The 19,351-nt window shown below is 38.5% G+C and overlaps 1 protein-coding gene across 2 annotated transcripts; it reads right to left on the bottom strand.

Annotated features, from left to right (window-relative positions):
- Nucleotides 1-243: 243 nt before the first annotated feature.
- On the bottom strand, nucleotides 244-16,553 carry LOC129099634 (FK506-binding protein 5-like). 2 transcript variants are annotated; one of them, XM_054608943.1, is made up of 14 exons: nucleotides 16,441-16,553; nucleotides 14,246-14,455; nucleotides 11,296-11,477; nucleotides 10,963-11,137; nucleotides 10,543-10,638; nucleotides 9,761-9,838; nucleotides 8,818-8,973; nucleotides 8,071-8,093; nucleotides 7,796-7,920; nucleotides 6,965-7,090; nucleotides 5,999-6,414; nucleotides 4,073-5,272; nucleotides 2,520-2,649; nucleotides 1,535-1,619 (listed from the first exon to the last, which is right to left on the bottom strand). In XM_054608943.1, the coding sequence occupies exons 1-13, from the start codon at nucleotides 16,450-16,452 to the stop codon at nucleotides 2,563-2,565; spliced, it is 2,886 nt and encodes a 961-aa protein (XP_054464918.1). In that variant the 5' UTR covers nucleotides 16,453-16,553; the 3' UTR covers nucleotides 1,535-1,619; nucleotides 2,520-2,562. The 2 variants fall into 2 exon arrangements, with proteins under 2 accessions (XP_054464917.1, XP_054464918.1); XM_054608942.1 differs by lacking the exon at nucleotides 2,520-2,649 and having other exon boundaries at nucleotides 244-1,619.
- Between the last annotated feature and the right edge of the window lie 2,798 nt (nucleotides 16,554-19,351).

Genomic DNA, 19,351 nt, shown 5'->3' on the forward strand with positions numbered 1-19,351 from the left:
GCGTGTCCTCCAAACAGGAAGTTCCCCACTACTTACATTAAAGAAATTGGCTTTCTGGGATTTTCTTTTCCGGTGTAGTCAAACAACGTCACACAAATATTTTGGTTTGTGTCCCAAACCACATTATTTTACAAGAGCTGTATAATAACAATTTTTGGGGTATTAATGCAAAGCCTCCTCTATACAAAAACACACAAAACACTTTAAGTGCGTAAAAGTGAGTGATTTATTTAATTAATGCATGTATCAAACAAAAACAATATCATCTCATCTGAACCATTCTGTCCTGCAATAGACACCAGCTTACAAAAAAGAAAAACACTCACAAATACACATTAAACACTGCGGCAGCTGCTGAAGCTGCAAAAATATCATAAATGTTTTTGATACCAAACCACACTGAATCACATGTGACATCCAAATTCATTAGTTTTTCGGTGGCTCAAACTGGTTAAGAACTGTTGTTTTCTGCATTGTGAACAACTAATACTACTTGCACATTTCACCTGTATAATGCTGTTAAAAACTTTAATTTCCTCTTAAATTAAAGAGTCACATGAGCTAACAGAGGGCTTTCATGAGTTCTTCTTTTGACAAAAATCTTCCACAGCATGAGATTTTTAATATTTAAGAATTCTTTGATTAGATAGAACACTTAAATGCAGTAAAAGTATTGCACAATTTTTGTTCTGTACCTACAGTAACAGGCTAATAGAGTAAACAGAGGTTCCTACGAGAACTAGTTCTGCTATAGCTACTAAAAGTCATACTTTTAGATACTTTGTATACTATTAGTGGTATAGTACTACATATTTTCAAATGTTTTTACATGTAAAGAGTAACTAGTAACCAAAGCTGTCGGATAAGTGAAGTGGAATAAAAAGTACAACATTTACTTCTGAGACGTTGGGGTAGAAGTATAAATTTGTATAAAATGAAAGTACTCAAGTACAAATAAGTCAAAATTGTACTTAAGTAAAGTACTTTAGTTAATGTACTTGGTTACATTCCACCACTGACTACTAGTTGTACCACAACAAAAGAAAAACTACAATACTGATTACTTCTCCTCCTCCAAATACTACTTCTTCTACACTGCAGTAAGACTACTCCTCTGCTAATACAACATGAAACAACAAACTTGACAGTTGTGAAGACCTTTGGTGTGAAGGGCAACAGCTTCTTCCTTTCAATACGTTTTCAAAATAAAAGCCCAACAGAGTCAGAGTTTTTCCCTTTAAGAACACAGATCCAGCACATATCTATTCCTGTTTTATCCTAATTTGTTTTAAACTGAATGCATATTTAGAACAAAACAGAGATGTTGATAAAACTGGTGTAACTCCAGAGTAGAAGTACAACGACAAGCATGTTTAATGCTCAGTTTCATTGAGCTGATGAAACTGACTCTGGAGTGCATCCTTCTTTCTTTATCTCCTCAGCAAAACATCATCTCCAAAATGCTCTGTCCTCTACCTCCTTTTGTCGGGGGAGTTCAGCCAGGAGAAGCAGTACCTGGGTCGACGAGGAGCTTCCCTAAGGTTAAAAGAGGAGGAAGAGGAGGAAGAGGAGGAGAGAGGAGGACTGGTCTGAGCAGGACTCCTTGTCTCAGTCTCCATCTGGAGCAAAGGGGGACAGAAGATGACTTAATGTAAAGACTCAGTATCACACAGAAACAGTCAACATAAAAACCACACGTTTGGTGTTCACTATCACCAAGAAGTATAGAGATTCTTTACTTAAGTAAATGTACTAATACCACACTGTGACAATGATCCAATACAAGTAAAAGTCCTGCATTGAAAATGTTAAATGAGTGAACATATATTAGTAGTATAAGTATAATCAGGAAGAGTATTCAATTCAGAAATATTTACCCTGTAATAGCATGCATTGGATATATTCAAATATATAACAGGTACATCAGTTTAGTACAGTGCTTAAGTATCAAGGAATAACTATATAAGGATTTCTTTTCTACAAACTCATATTTCCATTCTGACAATGGCAGAAAAAGATTGTTGACAAAACTGTATTTTCAGATACTTTGTGTCTCGTTAAATACACAGCAACATGTAAAGATGCAGTAAAAAATAAGCACTTCAATACAAACATGCAAACACAGTTTATCACACAGCATGAAGCAGTTATGTCAGTGTTGCTGAATAATAAAAAACATCAAGAACATTATGAACAATACAATATAGATTTTATAGTTTAAAGTGAGATAGTCAATATGTCATTTCATTAATATATTTGATTTATAATAAAAATGTATTCTTTACTGACTTAATGTAACTACATATTTCTACCACAAGGGGCCAGCGGAGGCAAGAGTAAAACATAGATAGATAGATAGATAGATAGATAGATAGATAGATAGATAGATAGATAGATAGATAGATAGATAGATAGATAGATAGATAGATAGATAGATAGATAGATAGATAGATAGATAGATAGATAGATAGATAGATAGATAGATAGATAGATAGATAGATAGATAGATGTGTGTATACCTGAGCTGTGCAGCAGTGAGGATGGTTGTGTCTCCTGCCGGTGTTATGTGCAAATGAAGCAGCCGATGTAAGACCAAACCTTCTGCAGGAGGAACAGGAAGGCCAACAGGTAGAAGAGCAGAATGACAGCCTGGAGGAAGATGGAGGGATGGGCAAGAGAGAGAAAGAGGTGGATGAATGAGGAGCTGAACGATGAGATACATACTGGAGGAACGAGAAAAGTGGGCAAAGTGAGGAGACAAGGAGATTTGGGCTGAAGGAGGGAAGGCGGAGAGAGATGGAGAGATGATGCTGCAACAAAAAGACTGCAAGGTGGAGCAGGAATGAGGAAGGAAAGAGGACTCATAACTGTATCCAGTGGTGTTATATAACTAAGTACATTTAGAACTACTAGTACTTAAGTACTTAATTGAGTATTTTCTTCTCTTGTTTGTACTTTTTACTTTTATCTGACAGCTTTAGTTACATAAAAAATTAAAGCGAGAGAAAGAATATAAATGAGCAACTATTTTTATATTTGTTTTATCATTTTTCATGTAAAAACATTTTACTTCTCAAATGCTAAGATTTGCTCCCTTTTCTTTCAATCATTTTATTAAATTTTAATATATGTTTTTTGACTCTAAGGCTGTTGGACAGACATTAAAAACAATGTGAAGGCGACACATTTGGCTCTGGGTAACTGTGACGGCATTTCTCACTATCTTTTTGATTTTTTACAAAAATGTAATCAATTAATTAATAAATCATCAGCAGATTAATCCATAATGAAATAATAAGAAATAGTGTCTGTGTCTTTTAAAAAAAATCTAAATTATTTTAAAATTGCATTCTCTTAAATTGTTTCTTTTTTTGTTATTCAGTGCAATTATGTTTGAGCATATTGTTTTAATATTATCCAATTATTTTTATTTCACTTTGATCCTGTTATTCTTCTGTTTTATGTCTTTTTAAATCTCAAATCAGTAATAAAAAATGCTTCTATGCGATGTTGTCTTTTTAATGCTTTAAAATGTATATTGCTATTACTGCTTTTTTTATTTTATTTATTTGCATTCATTGTATTGGTGCTTTTTTTATTGTTTTATCCATTGTTCTGTTTTATCAATGTTTAAATGTCACCTTTGTTTTGTCTTGCTTTTGCTTAAATCAAGTTATATTATTATTTGTATTATTGTTTTTAGATTTTAAAGCCCTTTTATTATTATTCAACACTGTTTCAGAATGCTAACAAAGGTGTTTGCTGAATAAAATATTCCTTTCAGTATTTGACAAAGTAAAACCAACGGTCAAACAAGCTTTTTGCTTGTCATTAAAATCAGGGTTAAATTTTAATTTCCCCTTCCTTCAATTCCAAACATAACAATAAGACAGAGACCGAAGTAGTGAAGCAATTTCAGCCAAGTTGCAAAAACATAAACAGCAAGAAAACCGCAAAAGAAGAGAGAAGAAGAAGAAGAAGAAGACAATGTGGGGATGTAGCCACATCAGCAGGTAGGAGAAGAGTGCAATTGAAGATGACGATGATGAAGGTAAAACCAGACGGCACTGACCTGGAGAGAGTCAGAGGAGGTTATTGTGTCTTCACCTTCAGTCTTCAAGTCTTCGGGCCGATCGCTGTTCTCTTCATCCTCCTCTTTCTTCTCTGCAAACTCTGAACTAACTGCCTCAATCTCAGTGTCACCTTCTCCCCGTACAGAGCTATGTGTGGCCTCCACACCGTGATCTCCTGCATCCAAGCTGACATTTTGTGGTTCAGAGCTATCCTCCATCATTGAGAAAGCATCAGTTTTTTCTTTGCTTTTATCACACCACATGCTTCCTTCTTCCAGCTCTTCATTCATTGTCTCAGCGTCACCCTCTCCTGACCCTTTATCTTTCAACTCTGAAGCACATTTTAGATCTAAATTATCCTCATCACGTTGCTCTTTCTCTTCTGCTTCCTCTGCCCTCCTATCACTGACATCAAAGTTGTCTTTGTCCGTCACTAAGTTCCCTCTCTCAACCCCAGAACGAGCCTGCTCTGCCGGTACTGATGATGGACTATCAATATTATCAGAAACACCGTCGTCAAGATTGAAACTGCCCTCTACGAGGCTGAAGCTCTGCATGTCCTCCTCCTCTTCCTTATCCTCTCCTTCTCCTGCTGTCTGCCTAGTTAGGCTCACAAAATGAACAGGTGTAATAGCACTGGCCAGCTCAACACATACCTTCTGGGGTTGTGACTGATGATGAGACAGAGGTTGGGTTTCTGACTGGTGTCGGAGTCGAGGGAGAGGAGAGTGTGGCTGAGAATGAAGCTCAGTGGAGAGTTTGAGCTGTTCTGGTCCAGGTGGATGTCGGTTGGGGTAAGTCATGCTCTGTTCTGACACGACTTGGACTGCACCTTCAACCTCAGTCTGGATCTCGGCCTCTGAACGTGAATCCCCAGCCGGTTGTGAACTCATCGTCTGGTCTGCATCACAAACCTTTGGTACTCCTGCGGGATCGGAGTTTAGCCTGTGCCTGCTGTTGGGTTTGTACCAGTTGGGGGAAAACGGAGCATATACCTTTTCTTTTACCGTCTGCATTTCTTCTTCTTCTTCTTCTTCTTCTTCTTCTTCTTCTTCTTCTTCTTCTTCTTCTTCTTCTTCTTCTTCTTCTTCTTCTTCTTCTTCTTCTTCTTTTTCTTCTTCTTCTTCTTCCAGAGCATCAGGTTTGTCCTCTGTCTCATTCTGTGCAGTCCAATCACCTGCATCACTTACTGTCTCACACTGATATGTGAAGGAAGACGGTTAAAAAGACATAAGGAAGATGTTCACATTTTGTTTTAGCCCAGTACCAACGACTGACCTGTTTTCTAAAGCATATTATATGTTATAGATTGATTTCATCCTTTTATGCAGCTTTTGGTTTAAGTTCATTTCAATCACCTCTCAGAGATTTGAAAACATCCGGAGCTTTTAACAGAGATGTGAGATCAAGTCTTTACCAAATCTTCAAACTGAACTATCAGCTGTGATTCACAGTAAACATTACTTCCAGAGGTGTGGACTACAAATTGAATGACTCTAGAGCTGAATCACAAAATAAAAGTTTCTTAACTTGGACTTTGACACGATTGCCTCGTCACTTAACTTGGACTTGAGCCTTTTGACTTGAAAGTTATTGATACCTTCCAACAAGCCCAAAGACTAACACCAGGACACAACAGGTTGCCCTACTGGGACAATAAAGATTTGTTGAATTGAAAGCGGCCGTACCAAATGATAATAACGTTATTCTAACCAACTATATTTAGTCCACAAACTTTGTCACAGATCACTTGCTGTGCTTCTAGGAAATGTCTAGTCTCTGTGAGTTGATTTTCAAAGTTTACTGGAATTGAGGTCAGAGGCTGCTTGGAGAGTAGGAAATCAGTCTAAAGTTATATTTTATAAAACTAATAATGATTCACATTTAAGAAAATGGTTTTCAATAATTCAAAGTATACTAAGTACCTGTTGTGTGCTCATTCCCTCCTGCTCTTCACAGACGTCTCCCTCTTTAACAGGACCAGGAGCTGCACATCCCTCTGCCTGCTTTTGTTCCTCCTCTGTGTTGTTCTTCATCAGAACAGATTCTCCGTCATTTAAGTCCGCTTCCTCAGTCTCCGGCTGCAGAACCGCCGCTGCAGGCTCCACAAAGTCCCTCCCCAGACCTGGAGCTGGCGGGACTGGGGTTGTTGTTGGTGCAGATGGTGTCACTGGTGGGGATGTAAGTATTGGGATTGGCTCTTTAACTGGTTCTACAACAGATTCTGGGTTCTGTGGGGAGGTTTCCTGATGGTGTTTTGGTTCTACAATCTGGACAGAAGGTTCTTTGGGTTCTTCAGGCTCCTTTTCCACCTCTGGTTCTTCAGGAACATTTTGCACAACTGCCGAGAGAAAACAATACCTGTTGAGACTGAATGTGTGTGCATGCAGATTGAAACATGGCTGTGCAACATCATGAACTCCGCAAAGAGAAACTGCTCCCTAGATGTACATATAAAGGGCTCATTCTAAGATAACGAAATACATCCATCCATCCATCTTCCGTAACCGCTTATCCAGTTAAGGGTTGCAGGGGTGCTGGAGCAGATCCCAGCTGTCAATGGGCGAAGGCAGGGTACACCCTGGACAGGTCGCCAGCCTATCACAGGGCAGACATATATAGACAGACAACCACTCACGCTCACATCCACCTACGGGCAATTTCAGAGTCATCAATTAACCTAACCTGCATGTCTTTGGACTGTGGGAGGAAGCCGGAGAACCCGGAGAGAACCCACGCTGACACAGGGAGAACATGCAAACTCCACACAGAAGGTTGTCCAGCCTGGGAATTGAACCCGGGCCCCTCTTGCTGTGAGGCGACAGTGCTAACCACTACACCACCGTGCAGCCTAACGAAATACAACGAATCTTAATTTCAGTTGATTATACCAACAGATTCTGGGTTCTGTGGGGAGGTTTCCTGAAGGTGTTTTGGTTCTACAATCTGGACAGAAGGCTCTTTGGGTTCTTCAGGCTCCTTTTCCACCTCTGGTTCTTCAGGAACATTTTGCACAACTGCCGAGAGAAAACAATACCTGTTGAGACTGAATGTGTGTGCATGCAGATTGAAACATGGCTGTGCAACATCATGAACTCCGCAAAGAGAAACTGCTCCCTAGATGTACATATAAAGGGCTCATTCTAAGCTAACGAAATACAACGAATCTTAATTTCAGTTGATTATACCATAGTGAATACATAGTTTCTAATATTATATTCCATTTCTGCTGATAGATCCACCGGGAATGCTAAACACTGGCCCTTTAAACATTTTAATTTCACAGTTTGGTTTTCCACCGCTGACAATGAGTCCCAAAGATCAACAACTATTTCATTTCATTTTGTGCATTCGAGGAAGATCTTAATTTGCTCTTTATACTATACCTACTAATATATTTTTTAAGGGACTCATTGACCTTAAATAAAAAATGTAGCAGAAAGTGTTTTATATTCCATAGTCTAGCAGCTTTACAAGCACAGTGAGCATTTTGTCTATATAAAATGTTTTCTTTTTTTACTTTTTCATGCTATTTTGCTATCAATATCTATGGCCCTGGAGACGATGAAACACTTTCACAAAGTTGACATAAATGTCTCTTGTTGGTGCAACTGGTGCATCTGAAATGTCTCCCACGTGACATAAATGGTGCCTTATGAAGATTCATAAAAAAAAAAGCACCAAAGTTTCAAAAAGGTTTCCCAGGCAGTCCCCCTTCATACCTTTGAGGAAGTCGATGCTCTTCAGAGCTCTCTCTTGTCTGCTGAAGTTATATCTGTAGTGGCTCAAACTCTCATGAACTAGTTTCAGTGTCTCAGCTGGACAGGAGCCGGTCGTTGTTTTCACTCTGAGGAGAGGCAGAAAGAGTGGACGAAAGAAAAGGAAACAGAAAAAAACCCAACTAATTATTCACTTTAGAAAAGATAGAGCTGTTTCAAAATTAAATCATCTAGTAGGCAACAAAACCACATATAACATATCTTGTCACAATACTCACTTTGTGATCAGCTCTCTTGAATTCTGAAGAGAGGAAATGAGAAAATGATAGTGGATTATTTTAGATATTCTGGACTCAAACAATTATTATGTCTAATTTCTATTAGTCACCTTAATTAAGCACAAGATGCACAAACAAATTAAGAAACACAACAAAAAGACAAAAGACAAACAAACATCAGAAAGTCCAAACATAAAGCTGAACATTTCTCTAACTTACTACTAGAAGTTACTTGGAAGTATTATTGTTGTAATGATACTTTTACCTTAGTAACAGATGTGAGTACTTCTTCCACCGCTAGTATTTGGCAGTAATCATTAAATGGACTTCTCATATCTGTTATTGTTTGTTTTTGCTTTATTGAACCATCTTTTACTGTTGCCATGTCTGTGTCCTGCTTATGTCTGTCTGTGTTTTACTTTTACTTTTAGAAAAATAACCTCCTGGCTATTCTGTATTCTATTTACGTACATATACGTATGTTTATATATGCCTTAGTAAAAGCCAAACAAAGGGAGACCATTCAAACTGTTTCTGCAGCTAATAGTAGAGTACCTGACTAGTAAAATACTTTCAATATTATAGTACTTTTTATAGGACAATAATGTTTGCACTTCAGGTTTGTACTGTCGTAGTTATATAGCATTCATTTCTTCCTCATCCCAAAGAGCATCTGTTCAAACAATTTTGAAATGGTTACATCAGCAAAAAAGACACACACACACACACACACACACACACACACACCTGAACAAAAGCAGCCATGTCCGGCTCCTCCATGCTGCTCACTGCTCTCTCCACCAGTCTGCTGTTTGCTTCCAAGCTGTCTCTATAGCAACGCACCAACGCCTGGGAGTGGCCTGTCTTCTCTTCCTGCTCCGAGCTTATTATCTGCGTCATCACCTTTAGCGTGGTGATGATGATGATGATATTGATGATGGTGATGATGATGAAGACAACAATAAACCACTACAACTATGAGCACTGTTACTGCTGCTATGACTTTAACAGCCATTACATAGGACTTGAATTTACACAATATACTGACGTGTATTTCATATATTAACATTACAATTTGCTCTGAGAGAAATGTAAAATATAAGAGGAGTCCATTCAAATATTGACATGTAGTTTTATGTTAAATTACTTTATATTTTTAATGTCTGTTAATTCAGATCTTCTACTGCTATCAGTACTATTACTGTATGGCTGTTTCCAATATTCCCGCTGATACTGTCCATGTCCATTTAAATAACACTCATCGACTTCAGTAAAAGTAGAAATAACAGTCTTTACATACTCCATCATAGATAAAGGCTTGAATTCAAAATGTTACATAAGCAAAGGTACAGAAGCATCAAAATTGAAAGTACCAAAAGTAAAAGTATTATGTAACAAGTATAATTAATTAAATTCAATAATGTAAAATGGCTCCTCTTCAAGTGTCATATTACTGTAGAATATTATATTATTCATTTTTAACCACTAATGAATATATGTAAGAGCATTTTAATGTTGTAATTCAGTATAGCACTACATCAAACTGTATGTTTTTTTTAATTATGAAATGTTACTAGTAACTAAAGCAGTCAGATAAATGTATAATAAACAATATTTCCATCTGTAAAGTAAAGTAAATATAATAATAATAATAAATTAGTAAAAAGTGAGAACAAAAAAAACATCTGACCTTTTGTCTCTCCTTCAGGATCGAAAACACACGATTGAACTTCTCACACACACTTTGTTTCTGAGTCTTACAGTTTTCCTGCAGAGAGAGGAATCAAGTGCACAAAACAAATGCATGCTTTTCTGTTCAGTGTTTTCAGACTTTACTAGAACTACAAACTGAATGTATGTGAGGGTTAAATGAGTAAGCATATTCAAAAAGCTGTTGTTACCACATACAGGCAGTTAATACTGTATGGTCCCTTTACACACACACACACACACACACACACACACACACACACACACACACACACACACACACACACACACACACACACACACACACACACACACACACACACACACACATACAGAGCGTTGCCTCCAGCATACAGGTCATATAGATGACTCAGAATTTAATCTGAGATAAATTAAACGCCAGAGCCTGAATATTCACAATTTTTTCCTTTGCATCAACCAGTTCCTACCCCGTCTGTGACTCTCAGCCCAAACCCCATCGGTTACACCTTAAGACATAAATCTTTATAAAGCTATTCAAAAATATGGACTTACAATTTTTTCGAAAAGGCTCTTTAATTTCTTAAAACAGCTGGTCAATGTAGCTTTTATCAAACAAACAGGAGGAATAGTGCATTTGTCTGGGACTATTTTCAGTGGGAGATTAATCCACATATGGCGTCCAGTGAGTACAAACACACACACACATATGCACGCACGCACACACACACACACACACACACACACACACACACACACACACACACACACACACACCCCTACCTCTATGTTTTTGCAAGTCTCCTCCAGCTCATTGATGAAAGCCTGGACTTTGTCCTTGACTGCCACCAAAGAACTAACTCCTTCATTCAGCTCATCCTGAGAAACAAGAGGAAATTAAGTTATTATTAAGACTTGTGATTATTAGTTATTTGCAGCCTTTAGTAATCTAAAACCTCTGTAACAACCTAGGCCATTTGAAGATGCTAGGTTTTACATATGAACCCCAATAGATAATTCACACGATACTGTTGAGACGTTAAGCGAGTTGAGCTATGTCAATAAACTGTTTTTTTTATTAACTAATGTTCATTTTAGTGAGGAACAGCCAATGGATAGATGTAAATAGAATAGACGTAGTTTGTATAAACTTTCAAAACATGGTATAATTGTCTCACACCATTATAGAATAATGTTTTATACCTTCTTCTGCTGATAGATGTCTGACAGAGGAGCCACCTGACAGGACTGATGAGCCCCGAACACTTTACAGAGAGAACAGGTAGGAACCTGACAGGTGAGACAGAAAATGTTCACCCTCTCACCCTCATGGTCTGAACACGTCACCTGAGCAGGAAGTGGAGGAGGAGGCAGGGGGCTGGAGAGAGAGAGAGAGAGAGAGAGAGAGAGAGAGAGAGAGAGAGAGAGAGAGAGAGAGAGAGAGAGAGAGAGGAAACACCAAGTCTTCAAACACTTGTATTTATGTTATGGAGGCATATTCTATAAAGTAATTATCTTATAGTCGTCTCTCTTCACCTTGCGGCCTTGCTGTTGTTGCTGACTTCCTGTTTGTAGACATCGATGATGTTTTCCACCAGCAGGTTCCGTTGCAGGCCGTAGACACCGTGGCGATCCAGCACCACTTCATGTCTGCAGGTTGGACAGCGGAAACGTCCACTGTTAATCTGCATGGTGGTACGAGCCTGGAACAAGGAGGGCTGCACAGATAAGAAACAGTGTCAGGATGTTGTAATTACTCATATAGGGAAGATCTTTAACACTCCACTACTGCTTGTCAACACCCAACAGTTGGAGAATGTTGTCTTACAACACAGACGCAATCTGGGGTTTCAATAATTAGCAGCAGTTTTAGTGTCAGTCTTCCAAATGTCTCTGGGTGAAGTCAGAGCTGGTTCAGGGCGGGTTACTGGGTAAAAACAAGACTGCAAAATCCCCTGTTCACCATCCAGCATGTAAACACAGAGCGGATCAGAGGGCTGCATATACACAGCACTCATAGAGTACCTAATGATTACTCCCCCTGTCTCTATATCAGTCATTAGCAAAGTCTGGATCGGGACCCACAGGTGGGTCGCAGGAGATTTAAAATATATTAATAAACTATATATATATGAATAAATTGTGCTGAATTTTTTCCATAGTCTTTATTTGACATTTGTATTTGTAGTGCACCTTTGAATCTTACGAGGTGGCCTGAATGTTTGTATTGTTCTGATTATTGTTGACTGTAATAACATTGAAGTTAATATGAAAGGGTAGTGTACATTCTCATATTTTTTTTTATTCAAAATATAATTTAAAAATTAAATAGTTCAACAGTTAAACAGCTATGGACAGAAACCCCAAAAAAAGAGATCACAAGAGAAAACTCAGAATTGAGATTTAGGGGGAGACCGACAGACGAGTGAAGAAAAGGACAGATGAGCAGAGAGGAGAGGGGAAGGTTAGAGGTGTAACACGTCCTGAAATAGTGACGTTATTAAGCTTCAGCTGCCGGTGGGCCCGGCTGAGGGATCAGCTGGTAGAAAGACAAACACTGAGCACTCAGAGAGAGAGAGAGATGGTTTACGATGTGTTTACGACCAGCTTGAATTTAAACCGGTTTCGTCAATATTGACACGATTTCAGAGTCAAAGAAAATTACCAAAATGTTCATAGAAATTCCTCAAACCACTCCTGTTGTCTAATCTATTTTTCAGCTGTCTCTCTGTTATAGATAGAGTCTTGACAAAATATGCCATAAGTTTGTGTTCTGGAAATATATGCAAACCAGCACATATTTTATAAGATAATGCATAAGCGAGCTTAAACATTCAATTTCAGAAAACCTGTAATATAAAAACATTGCCTTAATGTAAGATATCAGCTTGGGAAGTTTCAAGGCGATATCTAAAAATGTAACCTTATTCACCTGCTGTGTCTCCCCTTAAAAATGAATTCTTTGTCCCCAGTACTTCCCAGCAGTATATAAAAAGAATCCAAAATAATATTGAAAGTGTGGGATTGTGGGAAGATGAGCTGTTATTAGAAGCTGCTGATGGCAAGCTGTGTGGTAGTATGTGGTCAGTTGATGGGGAGGTTAAGGTGATATCTTAATCTTTCAGTTTCATGTATCAGTGTAAAGGTGTGTGTGTGTGTGTGTGTGTGTGTGTGTGTGTGTGTGTGTGTGTGTGTGTGTGTGTGTGTGTGTGTGTGTGTGTGTGTGTGTGTGTGTGTGTGTGTGTTTGTCTGAGTGTTTTTTGCAGGACAGACTTCTCCGTATCAAGTTTAAATCTCACATAACACACATGCTAAAAACACACATGAAGAAACAGGTACATGCAAGTTAACACACATGTAAAGTGTGACTGGGTGTGCATGTGAGTCCTACTGGCTGGTAAAATGTCACCGGAAGAACTGGAGAGTGCATTTCAGGTTTGGAAATAGTATTAAAACTACCAATCTCAGGTATTGTGAAGTAATCATAAGATAATTCATATATTATAATGTATCATACTGTTTTTAAATCTATTTTGTCTTCATCTGCACAGTAACTTGCAACTTCAGCTGTCACATAAATGCAGTGGATTAAAAAAGAACAGTAAATCCCTCTGAGATGTGGTGGACAAACTTTGAAGTACAAGTACCTCAAAATGCTTACTTAAAGGTCCAATGTGTAAGATCTGGCCACCTGCTCCAAACAATAAGGGGAAGCATTTCACCTCAACTACTGGCTCCATACAATCTAAACATACAGTTATAATAAAATAAGAGTCAACCTCTAACTAATAACAGGGCAAGAATCAATCAGTAGATGTATCTGCAAAACAATATATAGACTTCTCTGACATAACGACAACACTGCAACCTCTTCACAGTCTGTGGATACTGTTAGTATATCTTTTTTATGTTTTAAACCAAAGATGATGGTCAGATCTTACACATTGCACCTTTAAGAAGAGTTCTTGAGTACATAAACTTAGTAACATTCTTAGTTACCCACTACTGCTGCAAATGGAGCTCAACATGTTAGCAAAACGAACACACACACACACACACACACACACACACACACACACACACACACACACACACACACACACACACACACACACACACACACACACACACACACGATCTGAACAATAGCAGCAATTACAGGTCACGACAGGTGACTTTCATGTACATGAGCGAACCAGTTATACATCCACACATCTAATTTTAGAAACTGATAATCCACCGAACCCACACACCAAATCTGACACAGGCTTTGTTTGAGTATGTGTGTGTGTGTGTGTGTGTGTGTGTGTGTGTGTGTGTGTGTGTGTGTGTGTGTGTGTGTTGTGAACAATGCAGTACTGTCCCAGTACTGTCAAAAGTATGTGTTGAAAGATGAGTGTGTTTCAGCACATACAGTACATACATGTACAGAAACACACAGTACAAACATGTATATATATAAACACACGTGTGCTGTCTCACAGACCTGGTACAGCTCATTGGCACACTTCCTGCAGAGGTTGTGCTGGCAGGGCAGGATGACCACCGGTTTGTTGTAGAGCTCCAGACAGATGGGACAGATCAGCTGTTTCTCCAGAGTTGCCAGCGCCGCCTCACCCTCGGCTCCCCCGCCGCCCTGCAGGCAGCTCAGCTCCGCCGGCAGAGACATGGCTGCTCCGCCAAACTTCACCTCCTCCTGTCGGCAACAGAACTGATTGAATGAACGCACTGTTCTGCTGCTGTCAGCCAGCAAGTCTGTGTGTTTTTGAGGGACTGCAATTCAATTCAATTCAGTTTATTTTGTATAGCCCAGAATCACAAATTACAAATTTGCCTCAGAGGGCTTTACAATCTGTGCACATGCGACATCCTCTGTCCTTCCCTCACATCGGCACAGGAAAAACTCCCCTAAAAACCCCTTTAACAGGGAGAAAAAAGGAAGAAACCTATGGGAGAACGACAGAGGAGGGATCCTTCTCCCAGGATGGACAGAATGCAATAGATGTCATGTGTACAGAATGAGCAGCATAACAGAGATACAACACATTCAATGTATATGACATAAATGATTCATATAATAAGACTACTTATAATAACAGCAGCAATTATTACAGTAGAATTATAGCCATGAAAATAGGGATAGTAATGTGACTGCACTGGTGACTTTGCACATTTTTGACCAAGTATTATAAATATGTATAAATGTATATACTTCAGTCAGTGCTGATTAGTTTAAAAAACATACTGTAAGTTATTCTTTTATTTTCTCCCAGGCAGACATCTTTTTGGTTAGTTTCTATGAGAACCAGCTTGCAACTTCTTGGAGTTACCAAATTCACATTATTGTTCTCACAATGTTCACGTTTGCTTGTCCTTTAACATTCAGTTTCCATATTTTGTTTTCCCTTCAGTAGCTTTTAGTTGGGAAAAAATCTTCTTTTTCAACACTGTCTGACAGTAACAAGTATATATTCCGATTGACTTGTAACTATAAAAGCTATATGAAATTTACACTGTGAAAGTCATAGAGTTCTGTTTTTATGGCTGCATACTTTCCACAAAGTGATGTTATTGGTCTTTTTGCAACTTTTTCAAAACATTTCCCCAAAATGATTATGGTGAAATGGACCTTTTTCACAGCAGCCATTTCACATGGTAGGAAAAGCACAGTTAAAATAAACATTAAAGATGGCCCAATACCATTAAAGTTAAAAATGGAACCAGGTTATGAAACAGTCTGCAGAGCTTCACCTTGCTGCTCCAGCAGTCTCGCCTTGAGCCAACAACAACACCACGCTGCTGTAGACCCAGACCTTAATGCTGGGCCCGCTGAAGGGAAGGGAGGCATGGGACAACCAGAACCAGGACTACGCGGGACAGACTGTCAGACCCTGCCACAGTAAAATGAGACGTTTTCTAAAGGGACTCCGATGCTCGGAAACACTCTCGCTTTTGTTCACAAGTACAGCCAAAATCTACACAAAATGAAATCTTCCTCGTAGTAAATTTAGGTGTCCCAGTAAGTTATTTCAGTGAACCAGCATGCACAATATCAGACCTCTGGAATATAACTACCATTAATGCTATTGCATACACCTGTGCTTTTTTTCTACTATATGTCAAAAGGCTCCATTAGTACTTCAAACTGGTGTAACAACTAATTTAAAATAAAGTTTTGCTGCATGTGTTTGTAAAGACTTACACAGTGCTGGGTCAGAAGGGTGTTTAATATTTGGCTAGATTTTACCAAACACTGCTCATAACACATTTAACAAACTGTAAATTCAACCGGGAGATCAGATGTTGAGGCCTCCAAGTGTTCAAACTGTATTATCAGAATACCATTCACACCGTCTCTGCATGGTTTTCAAAATATAGTGTTAAAAAGTATAAACTAATGTCTGCCTGTAAAAGTGAAAGTAGAAATCAATCTAAAAATGTTATCCCCGAAACCTTCCAGAATAATGCTTCGGGGGAAAGCATACAAATCCCCCAGTATGGACCTTCAAGTGTTTTTTAAAAGTCAAGGGAGATGCAATGAAATACAGTCAACACAAGAAAACTCAAGATATGCAATAAAGTAAATAACACATGAAAAAAAAAACAAGACAGGACACATTTTAAAAGAAAAACAAAGCACAAGATCAGTCAAAGCTGAAACAAAACAACCTGTTTACTCACCTTCCTCTCCATCTGATGATGATGGTGGTCGCTGTGTTCGGGCTGTTGGCAGTTAGTTTCTCTTTGTCATTAAAAAGTTGGAGGCCGTTGGTGTTCCTCCTCCGCTGTTTGGCCTTTCTGCTTGTCTTGAGTCAATCAAATAATAATTTTGTTGAGATGTATTTGAGTCTCAAAGAAATCCAGTTCTCTGTTATAGAATTCAAAACCACAGCAGAGTTGAGATCTAAAACTGTGAGCGAAGCATCAACAGAAAGAGTCCAGCAGGAAGCCTGAACTTTATCTACTCGCAGGTCTTCAGGGCAAGTCTGCTCCACTTTTAATTGTAGTTTCGCAATACTTTTTGGATGTTTACATGCACAGATAGCCCAGGATTACTGCTGTGTCATTTCCCAGGATGTCATTTACTTTGAAAATCAGCTGTTGGGTAAGTTCTGCGTAAAGCTGCTGCTCCTACAGACAACGTTGTCAGTCTCAGTTTCTGGAAATCCCCAAACTCACTCACTCAGACAGACAGTTTGAGTTCAGTCAGGCTTTCGTTGCCTTGGTGAAACTTTCAATGTCCCGTTATGTAGTGAAAAAACCCCCCATTTTGAAGCTGAGGTTAATAAAAGTCAAATCCAAGTAAACCAGCTCAATAACAAAACGTCTCATATCTGAGGAGAGAAGAGAAGCAGCAGTCAGTTTGTGATCTCTCCAGTTCAGCTCCTGTGACACCGAACGCTTAAACAAAATCTGCTTGGACAGGGAGTCTCTCTACGTTGTTGCCTTCCAGTTACTCTTCCTTGTTCGTCCTCCTCTTCCTCACACACCTTCTCTCTCGCTCTTCCAAAACTCACTTCCCATTCCTCTTCTTCCAAACAAGTAGTGACTGCTGTGATTGTCTGTTCGCAGCTTCCTCACCATCCACAGTAACGTGTGAGTCTGTGTGAGAGGACTGATCTGAGTTGGGGGGCGTCAGGTTTCAGCCCAGTGCCTCTGAAATAATCTCAAGACACACACACACACACACACACACACACACACACAGACACCATATCAGGCAGTGGCTGGTATGTGGACGCATTAAGACCATGGCAGGCTGTGCTCTTTCTACTGTTACACACACTCACTGTCCTCTTGAAGGTGCTAACTGTAGCCATTTAATTTGAATACCAATAATTACCACATTAATTAAGAGACACTTTTATTACTGTTAACTAACGGGACTACTGCAGAAAAGTCAGGCAAACTCTACGTGTAGCAATATTTCCATGCACAGTACAACCTATTTATTGAGTTCAAGTCAAGTGTTTTGCTTTTTGTGTGTCCCTATTCAGCATTTATATAACATAATATAATAATTTAATACATGGCTTATAACGTACTATAGTGTGGCTGTAAGCAGATATAAGGTCATTTTTATTATTTTATTAAATCAATCTTTTCTTAATTGTATATGTTAATTTTATTTAGGTGTTATATCCAGTATTTTCTGCTTTACATATACACGTATCATTTTAAGTGTTTCACTAAATTGTCATTCATTCACTGTTTATATGTAGTGTATGTTTATATACTGTTTGTGATATGTTTTATATTTGAACATGGTATCTACAGGAATTTTTTTAGCTTGGATAGTTAGCCAGGAATGTGTTTTTTTTTCCTGGTTAAATTGCTCAAATCAGTTTTCTTTTTTGGGGGGTAAATTGCTTTTCTTATAAACTTCTTATTTTTAAAGTTTGTGATGCATGAAATAAAATCTTTCAACACATTAATAATTATCACAACTATGCAATATTCAACAGCATAAGTACTATGACATATATCATAGTAAATAGAATCATCATTTTTAATCTTAACTATACAAAACTACTAATTCAGGACAAAATTATAAACTAACTTGGGGTCTTGGATAGGGAATATGACAATGACACAATTCATTTCACCTGATGTATCTGCTGCACACAGCTAAATTGGTAGTTTAGTGTAGTTTGGTCAATTCTTTAATGGTTCCTAGGTTACAAGAAAACAATAATAATGTCATGTTTATAGAAAATTAAAGTCTGAATAATTAGCCGAGAATGTGGCGTATAGTTTTGTTATGCTTTAAATTTCTACAAGGTACTTTCATTTTGTGGTGATCTTGGCAGTACCTGTGGACAAAAGCAGTGATGTTTCCGAGCAAACGAGTCCCTTTGGTACCTCTATATTAATTTCAGCAGGGTCTGACTGTCTTCCCCACTTAGTCCTGATTCTCTCGTGCTCCCCTCCAGCATTACGGCCTTAACCCCCAGCATCATGGTGTTGTTGTTGGTTCCCAGCGAGGACCAGCAGAGCAGCGAGGCGACGCTCTGCTCCCGGCCAGGTGAGGAGCTCTTCTTCTCGTGCCGGAGCTCCAACTGCAAGTTGAAGGTGGCAGCGAAACCGGATCTGTGTCTGTCGGCGGTCGGCTGGTCACTACCGGAGGCCCTGCTGGAATGTGAGCTGAAGGAGTTTCTGGTGAACTTGTGTGCTGTAAATCAGTTGACAGGTGTTAAGAATAATTATAAAGAAATGGCCAATATTCCAGCAGATTGTCTCCTTTACTTTTGTAGGTCATATAGAGGTGTCAGTATTACATTGAGACTGTTTTATAACCAGTTAAATATTCCTTTTAGTAACTTTAACATTTCATTTGTTTTGATTTTTTACTTTATTTTGAATCGTTTATCACGTCAATTTATTTCACAATATGACTATTGCCACTTTTTACAGATGAAGAGTGAGACCCATTTCACATTAACTTCATCTTTTCTGCCCACTTCTTTTCATATTACATGCTGCATTTGTGTGATTTCAGTAGACACTTAACTTTAATTATACCATCTATGCTAAAACATTCAACAAAACATTTCATGAAATAAAGCAAGTGCAGAGTCAAACATGTTACGAT

Source organism: Anoplopoma fimbria, chromosome 12 (assembly GCF_027596085.1).
Source record: "Anoplopoma fimbria isolate UVic2021 breed Golden Eagle Sablefish chromosome 12, Afim_UVic_2022, whole genome shotgun sequence".
In the NCBI taxonomy this organism is placed as follows: Eukaryota; Metazoa; Chordata; class Actinopteri; order Perciformes; family Anoplopomatidae; genus Anoplopoma; species Anoplopoma fimbria.

What these genes read in the sequence shown, in the direction of transcription:
- LOC129099634 (XM_054608942.1), bottom strand. An exon ending in TCCTGAAGGAGAGACAAAAG is followed by an intron (nt 8,974 to 9,760) that starts GTCAGATGTTTT and finishes ACCACGCTAAAG; the next exon opens with GTGATGACGCAGATAATAAG. An exon ending in TCAAGAGAGCTGATCACAAA is followed by an intron (nt 7,921 to 8,070) that starts GTGAGTATTGTG and finishes GCCTCTCCTCAG; the next exon opens with AGTGAAAACAACGACCGGCT.